General features: G+C 42.0%; 2 protein-coding genes across 3 annotated transcripts; both read right to left on the bottom strand.

The window, feature by feature from the left end:
- Positions 1-4,816: 4,816 nt before the first annotated feature.
- Positions 4,817-7,249, bottom strand: zgc:112294 (transmembrane protein 17A). Of its 2 annotated transcripts, none has more exons than XM_014160015.2 (5): positions 6,711-7,249; positions 6,416-6,519; positions 6,191-6,304; positions 5,714-5,916; positions 4,817-5,373 (listed from the first exon to the last, which is right to left on the bottom strand). In XM_014160015.2, exons 1-5 carry the CDS (start codon positions 6,841-6,843, stop codon positions 5,190-5,192), a joined length of 738 nt encoding a protein of 245 aa, XP_014015490.1. In that variant the 5' UTR covers positions 6,844-7,249; the 3' UTR covers positions 4,817-5,189. The 2 variants fall into 2 exon arrangements, with proteins under 2 accessions (XP_014015490.1, XP_014015491.1); XM_014160016.2 differs by having other exon boundaries at positions 5,714-5,883.
- A 723-nt stretch (positions 7,250-7,972) lies between these two features.
- On the bottom strand, positions 7,973-9,660 carry selenoe (selenoprotein e). Its single transcript, NM_001195782.1, is given in 4 exon segments — positions 7,973-8,259; positions 8,614-8,692; positions 9,240-9,316; positions 9,514-9,660. Coding segments are annotated over 4 exon segments (414 nt in total). The 5' UTR covers positions 9,628-9,660; the 3' UTR covers positions 7,973-8,115.
- Between the last annotated feature and the right edge of the window lie 1,842 nt (positions 9,661-11,502).

Below are 11,502 nucleotides of genomic sequence, written 5' to 3'. Positions count from 1 at the left end.
GACGTCAATACAAAACCTAGGAGGCTTGTGGTTCTCACCCCATTCCATAGACTTACACAGTAATCATGACAACTTCCGGAGGACGTCCTCCAACCTATCAGTGCTGTCTGTATGAACTAACATCTTGTGCATCCATTCAAAGGATCAGAGAATGAATCTAGTACTGAAAGCATAAGCTACAGCTAGCTAGCACTGCAGTGTATAAAATGTGGTGAGTAGTGAGTCAAAGAGAGTAAAATACAAATTAATTTCTTCAAAACTGAAGTGAAAGTAGCAGAGAGAGAGAGAAAGAGAGCTAGCTATATTTCATATACTTTCCACTTACTTAGCTAGCTATTACAGCTAATTTAGTCTACTCAACATCCTGACAAACAGGGAGGAATGCTATTTATGTTAGCTAAGCTGGCTAAGGTTAGCCAACACTGCAAGTCTTCCAAGTCAAGGTAAGCTTTCGTGTTTATACATTTATTGCCACAGGGGCCAGCCATGGATTGGATTGTGGGTTTACTAGCGCGTTAGTTCTAGTTTGTTGACTATAATGTTAATATGGTGACAACAATGTAGGCTGTGTAGCAGTTAGTGCTTATGGTATAAAGATTTGGATTGGATTTTAATCCTGGTCACAGACAGCTGTTGTGTTGTGAACTGAAGTCCACAAGCAAAAGGACAAGGTGAGATGAGGAGAGCAAATAGATGCAAAAAGGAATTATACGAGCAAAGTGGTGCTATGAAAATGAACAATGTGTGCGGGTGATCAGGGGTGCATTCATTCACAGGGAGACCATGAGGAAAATGCTATTACACAGGACTACATTTCATAAGAAGGGGTTGGATTGTTCAATGGGCTATATCTGTCAAAAGCCCCTTCTAACATGCATCAGTTGTCCTGATTTTGTCCACATTCTGATTCTGCCAACGTTTGTCAACACGTTTAGAAAATCAAAAGACGCATTGTGATCTGATCGTGATTAGATATTCCTGACCACCTCCGGAGCTAGTCGAAGATGCATCTTATACGGATATCCTTGAAGTGTAAACTGATACGGACAAAGAAAGCTTTTAAATTTGGCCAAAGTCACGGTTGTCCCACCCTCTCAAAAAACACACACACACTCAGATCCAGGAGGCTGTTGTTTCTCATCAGGTTTCACACAGCTCTCACAGCACCGCCACCACATGTCACCGGGATCACATTTGTGATTACCTTCAAGCTGCACCCAATTATAATTAAGGAGAAGACGGGCCTGCTGCCTCAGAAGAGAGAGAGCGAGAGCAAGAGAGAGAAAGAGCGAGAGAGAGAGAGAGAGAGAAAGAAAGAGCGCGAGAGAGAGAAAGAAATGGCAAGAGAAAGCGAGAGAGCGAGTGGGAGAGAGAAAAAAGAGTGAGAGAGAGAGAGAAAGCAAGAGAGAGAGAGAGAGAGAGAGATTTGACCGTACTCTCTGCAGGGAGATGAATAAAATCTAGAAAAAATACAATAAGAACTATGCTGGGTTCCAGACAGAGAGAGAGACACTCAGACACTCGCAGGTCCATTTCAAAAGGGAAGTGAAAGCACAAGGAGAAACAATATATTTGATGAGGTAGTGAGCAGGCTTTTATTCACCACACAATTTGATGAGAATCCTGAGAAGCCGGAGTGGCCTGTGACTAAGATAAATCCTGGAACTCCTTAGGGAATTTTGTAAACTTTTTTTCTCACCACGGTTTCTATTCCATATTCCTTTTCAATGTCAAATGGTGTTCAAACTTAGTAAACATGATTCAGGAGGGCAGGGTCATCTGGTGAGCAGTTTCTCTGGAATAGGGAGAACATGAGGAAAATGCTATTACACAGGACTACATTTCATAAGCAGGGGTTGGATTGTTCAATAGGCTATATCAGTCAAAAGTTCTGTTCATATCTGGTTCTAACATGTGTCCGTTGTCCTGATTTTGTCCATATTCTGATTGAGTCTCTCTCTCTTGCTTTCTCTCTCTCTCTCTTTCTCTCGCTCTTTTTTCTCTCTCCCACTCGCTCTCTCTCTCTCTTTCTCTCACCATTTTCTTTCTCTCTCTTGGAGGACCTGAGCCCTAGGACTATGCCTCAGGTCTACCTGGCCTGATGACTCCTTGCTGTCCCCAGTCCACCTGGTCGTGCTGCTGCTCCAGTTTCAACTGTTCTGCCTGCGGCTATGGAACCCTGACCTGTCCACCAGACGTGCTACCTGTCCCAGATCTGCTGTTTTCAACTCTCTAGAGACAGCAGAGCGGTAGAGATACTCTAGCCTGGTTCCTCTCTAGGTTTCTTCCTAGATTCTGGCCTTTCTAGGGAGTTTTTCCTAGCCACCGTGCTTCTACACCTGCATTGCTTGCTGTTTGGGGTTTTAGGCTGGGTTTCTGTACAGCACTTTGAGATATCAGCTGATGTAAGAAGGGCTTTATAAATAAATTTGATTTGATTTGTCAAGAGGTTTAGAAAATCAAAAGACGCATTGTGATCTGATCATGATTAGATCTTCCTGACCACCTCCTTAGCTAGTCGAAGATGCATCTTATCCTTGAAGTGTAAACGAATACGGACAAAGAAAGCTTATAAATGTGGCTAAAGTCACGGTTGTCCCGCCCTCTCAACAACAAAAAAAACGCACTGGACAGTTGAATTACGACCATGGTCTTCATTAGAAACTATGCGCCTACTGGACTGTTGTCAGATGCCACAGTCCAATACCACGTCCAGCTCTGAATAAAATAGGCATATTATATTATATAGAAATAAAGATATGCGTAAAGAGACATCATCCAGAATGAGAGAAAAATGGTTCTCATGTTCCCACGTCCAATGCCAACGCAAAATCAAATATTTAAAAACATCGTAGGCTACAGTAAGGCCAATGGCTGCAATAGCAGAACTTCAACTGATCTAAAACTGTATTAGTGAGCCATGGGACGGACTATGATGGAGTCACTGCAGAAGAGCGCAGTGCATGACAAGTGTATGGTCAGGTATAATATGAATGCCTAATGTTCCACCTGTAGCCTATCTTTAGATCTAGTTTTTCTATTGTGTTATTGACTATGTTTGTTTATGTGTAACTCTGTGTTGTTGTTTTTGTCGCACTGCGTTGCTTTATCTTGGCCAGGTCGCAGTTGTAAATGAGAACTTGTTCTCAACTGGCCTACCTGGTTAAATAGAGGTGAAATGATGTTTTTTTTAAATTAAATAGTCAGAATGAACAGTGGACGGGTGGTGAATAGTCTTTTAGCATTTTCCAGCGTTCAATAAAGTGCAGAAGATGTCCAAACTGATGCATAACGGCGCATAGCTTTCTGGAAGCATGAGCGAGGCCACTGTCCAATATAATGTAGGCTTCAAAACGAAGGACTCTTTAGGCTACTTCTAGATGTACACTTTCTTCCTTTATAAAGCCATTTGCTTTAGATGTGTGCTCCTTTGCCCTTTTTATCGATTGCACTTTTTATCGTTTTTTTCCCCGTGCATATTTATAATTTGACTACGCGTCTCGCAATAGGTTATCATATTGATGTTCCGTCAGCGAATTATTACTGGTCAATTATTTGGCGGAAATTAAACCAGGGTCGTTCTGCCAGCATGTCACTTTTTTCCCTTTGGTACTGTTTAGCCCTAAAGAGAACGTATATAAACATCCATGCGTAAAGAACAACCCTGTCCAGACATATTTGGATAATGCGTTGCGCCATTCAGAGATGCACTTTGTAGCCTACTCTGTAACGGAACCTGTTTCTGATTTTAGGGTACATTAGGAGCTAAGAGTCATTTTTATTTATACTGTACAATAATTGTATTTTGTAAACACATCCAGATACTCAGCTAATTTGTGTGATGACTTTTTTTAGGGATGGGAGAGATTCTCCTTAAAACTTATTTGTATGGCTGTGGACAGGTCGAGGTCATAGGGACAGTAGTCTATTACGCCCAGCCTTACATCGTTGCATAACAAAAGTAGGCTGTAATGACGGGACTATAAATGTATTGACTTTAAAAGTGTGCGATTTTCTCTCAATTGATACAGCTCATGCCATAATAGGGGTCCAAGGCAGGTTGGAATCATTTGCATACAGGGAGGGGCCATTGAATCTGGTCACAATATGAACGAAGATAAGACACATTTTATTACCATGTGTAGACGCAACAAATCTCGATCAGATAGTGATCATATCGTCTTGATCGGCTAGAGAGAGATAAGCTTGACTCGAAACACATTGAGGCTGTGATTTCTATTTAGTGATATATAATCATTTTGTTCTTTGTAGATAACCTTTAGGATTGGTGGTCGGGTACAAGGTTGCTTGTATGCTGGTTATTAGAAGTTTTTAGTTGAAATGTGTTATTGAAAGAAAACTTTTAAATCTTGGAAGAGAACCACTTTCTTCCTTCTCAAACAAATAACTTGTTGTCTGGTGTATAGGATGGTCATTTAATTCATATTAATTTGAGATGTGTTATCCAGTATATTTTCTAAAGTGCTCTATTAAACTGTGCTGCCATTGTTCCTGTCTCCTTACAGCTTCTGACAGCTCCTGACAGCTTCTAACAAGCTTCTGACAGCTTCTGACAGCTTCTGAAGCTTCTGACCAGCTCCTGACATCTCCTGACAGCTTCTGACCAGCTTCTGACAGCTTCTGACCAGCTTCTGACAAGCTTCTGACAGCTTCTGACCAGCTCCTGACAGCTTCTGACAGCTTCTGACAGCTCCTGACAAGCTACATTTGTATAGACAATCAGAAAGGCTCTCTAACCAGTATCTGTGCAGCATGACAGTTTGTGATTATTCTGCCTTACAAATTGGGACTTTGCGACACTTTTCAGTTTATTACTAACCCCTCTTATGGCCATTCAGTGCCACCATGTGGTTCTAATATGTTATGGCTATCACTACTACCAGTGTCCAATATTTTTTTACACGTGTTTTATATCTAGAAATGAAAACACAACAATTATAAAACAGTGCATCAACTCATCATTTCATAAAGATCACAAAATCCAGCATTATATTTTGCACATCATGGAACACTTCAAAAGCTTCCTCCCTCTTTGGAAAATCATTTCAATGCTGTATTCACAAGAACATTAAACTATTGACCCCTACTCCTTTAACTCCAGATCATACCCTATCTCCCAGTCCCATCCATCCCAGTCACAGCGTTCCTGCTTGTCTCTATGTGCTCTGTCAGTGACTGTGAACGTTATTGCTATGTGGTGGCATGGGCAGAACAGTCCTCCCATAATATGGCATGCCGAAGGCTGGGCTCTTTCCCGCTAGGTGGAGGTGGTGATGGTGGAGGTGATGAAGGTTTTCCACCTCCACAAACTGCCTGAGGTGGAACAGCAGGGTTAACTTCCTGGTCATGGCCCTGAGGGAGAAGAAGAAGAGGAGGAAGAAGCAGCAGCAGAAGCAGAAGGGAGAGAGAGAATAGGAATATATTACATATCATGACTGTCCCTGAACAGATGCCATGACCATTGAAAGGTAAACATATACTTTTTTTCTGCTGTCCACGCTCTGCATGAGATTGATTGATTTTGACAATATTTTACCACTGACAGTATAGGTCTACATCAGCTTTACATAGACACTCCTCTGTGATGGCTCCTATATGGCTCAGGTGATAGAGCATGGCACTAGAAACGCCAAGGTTGTGGGTAAAAGCGTCTGATAAATGGCATACAGTACTATACAGTACATCATACTACCTGAGGGCGAAGAAGGAAGCCAGGAGTTCTGAGAGGATGAAGAGGAGGTAGATGGAGTGGACGGCCCTCTCCAGAGGGAGGATGATGATGTCCTCGTCAGTCAGGAAGAAGAGTAAAATGGGCAGCTGGAACAGGAAGGAGATGAGCCAGAACCCAGCCAGCTCTGGCACCTGATCAGAGAGGGAGGAACACAGAGAAAGAGACTGACGCGACAGAGTGGGAGAGACATAGAGAGAAAGAGACATACACACGGATGTATGACGACACACACAGACACACACACAGTCAGAGACTCAGTGGGGCGACCTAGCCAAGAGTGCGCGCAGTGGGAATGTTTACACATCTACTCACACGGGGTACTTAAACAGGCACTGTATCAGATCAGATATTCATTGAGTTTGTGGGAGAGGGGGAAGACAGTGAAGGAGAGAGGGGGAGAGGAGATGCGTTTCCAGAGAGGAAGCTAGATTCAGTTACCTTCTCTTTGAGGTTTCCGATATAGCCCAGATAGAGCCTGGTGATTTCACAGATGGTAAGCAGAACCACTCCAGTCACAAGTAGAGCCTGGTAGTACCCAGGCAGGTAATACAACTATGACAAGAAAGACATATTGTATTATTGATCTAGGTACTCCATACATAATACATTGAGCGTTGGGAAACCTTGGGGAAACCTCTGTGAAGTCAGTAGGGAAAAAGCCACCTTTAGATCCAGCATGAGAACAGCAGAGACCCACCAGCATGGGAAATAGAATATGTTGAAGTACAGGATCATCTGAAGGGGTAGGTGAGACACCAACTCATTGACTGGAATATAAAAACATAAAACAATTTATATTTGAAGCTTAGCAATTTTAATTATACGAATGCTTTCCTGAATATACAAACTCTCCAAAAATATATCAAATACTTTCCTAAAACAAAACCCCCAAAAATATTTGACACAGGCATTATACAGCATACAGTACTCCCTATATTATAGCAGGCAACAGGCCTACCTGTTTTATCATCCTGGTCCTTGTTGTAGTCACTGCTAAAGTCCCCTGTCCTGTTGTTAGTGAACACGGACCCACCGACAGAGGCCAGGCCCATCCGTAGGTTCTGGGGTATGGGGGAGTAGAACACAGGCATTGTGGTCCAATACAACCATGTACCACTACCACTCTGTGTGTGTCCAGAAAAATTTACGTTATTCTTAAACGAATAGAAACAAAATTGGTGTGTAGAAACAGAAGACAGAGTGTGTGTGTCCCTGATTGAGGACTACAGGGATTAGTCAGTTAACCAGACAGCAGCGTCTGCTAATCAGATTATCAGAGTGGTGGGAGGAGGAAGACAGGAGATTAGCACCCTAGACAGACCTAGGAGCTCTGGCTGTGATCAGTGTCTCTGTCTGTATTTTATTATTAGGGTTTAATATGTGGGAGTAGAAAGTATGATGGCAATCAGCGGTTTTCAGATGTCAAATTTAACATTGACAGTGAGAAAACTGAAAATATACTGAACAAAAATATAAATGCAACAATTTCAATGATTTTAGTAAGTTACAGGTGAAGAAGCCGGATATGGAGGACTTGGGCTGGCGTGGTTACACATGGTCTGCGGTTGTGAGGACGGTTGGACGTTCTGCTAAATTCTCTAAAACAACGTTGGAGGCGGCTTTTGCTAAAGAAATGAACATTCAATTCTCTGGAAATAGCTCTGGTGGACATTCCTGCAGTCAGCATGCCAATTGCATGCTCCCTCAAAACTTGAGAGATCTGTGGCATTGTGTTGTGTGACAAAAATGCACATTTTAGTGGCATTTTATTGCACCCAGCACCTGTGTAATAATGCTGTTTAATCAGCTTCTTGATATGGCACACTTGTCAGGTGGATGGATTATCTTGGCAAAGAAGAAATGCTCACTAACAAGGGTGTAAACACATGAGAGAAATACGCTTTTTTGTGTGCGTATGGAACATTTCAGGGATCTTTTATTTCAGCTCATGAAACATGGGACCAACACTTTACATGTTGCGTTTATATTTTTGTTCAGTATACATAAAACAATACACTGAAATAGGTTCAGGATTAATGAAGGTAATCTTTGAAGTCAACATTACCTTTTTGGTACGCTAACTGCTATCGTTACCTGCTGAAACTCTACTGTACAACGTTTTGTTTGGATGGAAGACAGCATATTATACCACAGAGTCAGCATGAGACACATTCTACGTAACTTGTTTAAACTTTTATTGACAAATGTATATTTTAAAAAGAGACCGTGTGGTAGGCTCTGCACAGCTGCACCGAGTCGTTTGTTCTCAAATTAGGGCCTGGCTCATGTTGTGGCCTTGGGACCCCTCTCGTCATCTGTGACTGGATGCAGTGTCGGAGCCTGGCCACCAGATCTCATTCTGCTCACAACTCGTCCCTGGGGGCTCTCAGGGGAAAGTGTTGAAACTCCTCTGGCACCTCCTCTCCCTTCTGAGATCTCTTGTAGAAACCCAGAGAGTCCAGCAGGCTACTGATCTCATCCACCTTCATCTTCTTCACAGGGACAGTCTGATACAACACACACAAAATGCTTACATTCAGTACAGGCAAGCGACCATGATAACAATAATAACCATAATATCAAGAATAACCATGACAATAATGACTATCATGCAACAGGTTCACAAAAGACAGGAGTTAACATCACATTCTCTTTAACTGTTTCAGACTACACTGATATGCTCTTGTTTTTTCCTTGTGTAATGTCTTCTTGCAATAGTTAATTATCCCTCCCTAATCTTGTCAGGCTTGAGTCAAGCTCAGGAAAATAGATGTTATTTCCCCAAGCATTTTGCTGATAATCTTTGTCTGACACGTACAGTAGATGACATGTAACACCTTGAATGGGAATCCATATCTGACCTGAACAACCTCATCCTTATCATCATAGAAGATCAGACGTGGATTCTTCTCCTCTCCTGAATCATATTCCAGGTTGTGACTTCAGTGGAAAGGAGGATCAAGGAAAAAACACAATATCCTGAAGACATATTAAACCCAGTCCTGGACTAACCATCTTCTTCAATGAAGATTCTCCATAAAGCATTCTCTGATGTTCATTCTCTGATTCTCCAATTTAAGTTCAGGACTAGGCTCATTCTCTGCCTGTAGAATAGAAGAACAATCTACTTCTGGATATATTTCCAGTGAGATCAAACATCATTAAACACTGACACATGATGGTTTCAAATAACTATGTTTCCCAAAGGCCTGGTTAGACACATTTGTGGTTTGAGGCTAATTCATGCTGGTATAAAACTGGGCTGTCGCTAACACAAATTGTCTTGTTTATCTGGGAGGTTGTGAGAAAATACAAAAAGGCTTTGTAACCATATGAGGTAATGACAACTCAGAGCTGTTCAATGCAGACTTGATCTGACAAGAAGCGATCAGCCTGTTACAAATCTACATAGTAACCACAATAAAATGCTACTGCAATGCCCATAACTCTATTTGAAATCTCCACAGAAACCACAACAGAAGGATACTACAATGCCCATCGCTCCATAAGGAACATATAGAGCGCAGGCATCTTCTTGATGGCTCATCCAACCACACTTGGAGCCTGAGGGAAAGAGGAACAGACAATGAGCATTCATCATTCACCACGACCACCATGTCAAATGTGCTTCACTACAGTTAGTGTAGCCTTCATGTGTTAACAATAAATACGTGTCCTGCTCCGAAGTATGACGTTTAACCAAGGTAAGTACAGTCATTTCACTAATTGAATCACCACATCGGTTCACATGTAAGACTTACCTTTAGTATGCCCTTGGCTATTACAGGTCTCTCTTCAATAGCTGTATCTGTGACATCTTCTTCAGTCATTCCTGTGGCAGAAAAGGCCAGCGTGAGCAACAAAAAGGCCCACATGTTCGAGCCTAAACCTTGCTTCTTGAGTCTTCAGTGGAGTTCTTTCGACAAATGATAGAAAATTACCTTGGGGGTGACACTAGACCCCTATGCTCAGGTTGGACTGAACCAGGATGCAGGGCTGAGGGGGGGAGAGGGTCCCTTGAAAAATGTTTTCCTATTTTTTTGGGGGGGGTTATACTCAATGACAGACATTTTGGGGAATTGTCACCAGATGGTAATAGTACTTGTTCCACTTGCAATGGTTTGGATATAAATAAAGATGTTAATGAACACTTTCAATCAGGGTTGAAACCCCCTGCCTAACTCCGCAAAAGGTCCTCTGTCTCTGTAGTGGTCCACGTAACCCTTCAGCGCACCTGTGTCCTTATCACCTTTTCCCAGGGCAGGATGCTGGTGAAAACGCACCTCATGGCACACTGCAGTGCATTTACTACAACTTGTTATACCTATATGTATGACGGTAAAATACACGCTAAACCGTGTACTACAGAGAATAGGCAAACATAGTTAAACAAAATAGATTGAGAGAACTTTCTCCATTTCCCCACCAATAAATACTACATTAAATGGAACAGTATTACATTTTAGCCATTTAGCAGACACTCTTATCCAGAGCGACTTACAGTAGTGAATGCATACATTTCATACATTTTTTTCTCCGTACTGGTCCCCCGTGGGAATCGAACCCGCAACCCTGGCGTTGCAAACACCATGCTCTACCAACTGAGCCACACAGAACCTAGTATAGCTGCAGCATGTCAGGTTAAAGTAAATGGTTACATTAAATAAGCATGCCTTTAATCCTAGAAGTTTTCTTAAGATGCAGTCCAATCCCATGACAACAATACAGTATATGACAAAAGACAAGTGTCTTTAAATAGTAAAACCTGTGCTTTGACTCTGTCTAGTAAATCAGCAGAATGTACACTAGGTCACCCCTAGGGGGCACTAACAACTGCTTCTTATTTCCTGGTAGAATTTGCGGGTAAAATGTACTTCCAAATCCTAGCCACAGACAATTATGTTTCCAACAAAAATAAACCATGCCGGATTGGAATGCTGAAGCAAGACCATCTATCTTCCTATATTTTCCAGGCTTGGTCCTTGGAACTTGAGGTTCAGTCCCTACACTTGAACCTCAATGTGTGAAAGCGATGATGTGTCAGATGACAGAGCAGTCCCCAATTTAGAAGAGTTTACCAGAGTTTCATCCCCTTGGCTGTGGCCGCAAATCCACAGCCCAAACCGAACAGAACGGAACAGGCCCCTTCCAGCACAGCCTTCATTTGGAAAAGAGTTTACAGCTTTGTCTAATGAACCCAGACGTGTTTCTCGCCATGTACATTTTCCAGACAAAATTGAGTAGCAGAACAATCAACTTACAATTCATTTCAAAAAATAGAAAGGGGGAGAAAGAGAGGAGAAGAAAACAGAGTAAGAAAGAGAGAGAAAGAAGATAAAAGAGAGAGATGAGAGAGAAATAGAGAAAGAAGAAAACAGTAAGAGAGAAAGAGCGAAAGAGAAAGAGCAAAAGAGAGAAAAGGTGAGAGAAAAAGAGAGAAGATGGGGTGGGCTATCCTTGGCATGCCTCTGTGAGATTAGTACTGTTTATGTGTAGATGCATACCATATGTACTCTCCCTGTGTGTGGTGTAGTGTAGGGCTGCAGTGAGATACAGTAGGTCAGATGGTGATCACTAATTCATGTGAAAAGACAGGGAAAGAAATGCAGTTAAGAGTTATACACACACACACACACACCACACACACACACACCTCCATTCATATCATATACAAACCTATCATATCATGTCATATCCTGTTCCCCATTCAACATACACACCTACAATCATGTCATATCCTGTTCCCCATA

Source organism: Salmo salar, chromosome ssa20, assembly GCF_905237065.1.
Source record: "Salmo salar chromosome ssa20, Ssal_v3.1, whole genome shotgun sequence".
Lineage (NCBI taxonomy): Eukaryota > Metazoa > Chordata > Actinopteri > Salmoniformes > Salmonidae > Salmo > Salmo salar.
This window is presented reverse-complemented; position numbering and strand designations above follow the sequence as displayed.

Coding starts and splice junctions, on each gene's coding strand:
- zgc:112294 (XM_014160015.2), bottom strand. CDS start 6,843: ATGCCTGTGTTCTACTCCCCCATACCCCAGAACCTACGGATGGGCCTG. Junction 6,520..6,710: donor GGACCAGGATGATAAAACAG/GTAGGCCTGTTG, acceptor TTTATATTCCAG/TCAATGAGTTGGTGTCTCAC. Junction 5,917..6,190: donor TCGGAAACCTCAAAGAGAAG/GTAACTGAATCT, acceptor CTGTCGCGTCAG/TCTCTTTCTCTGTGTTCCTC.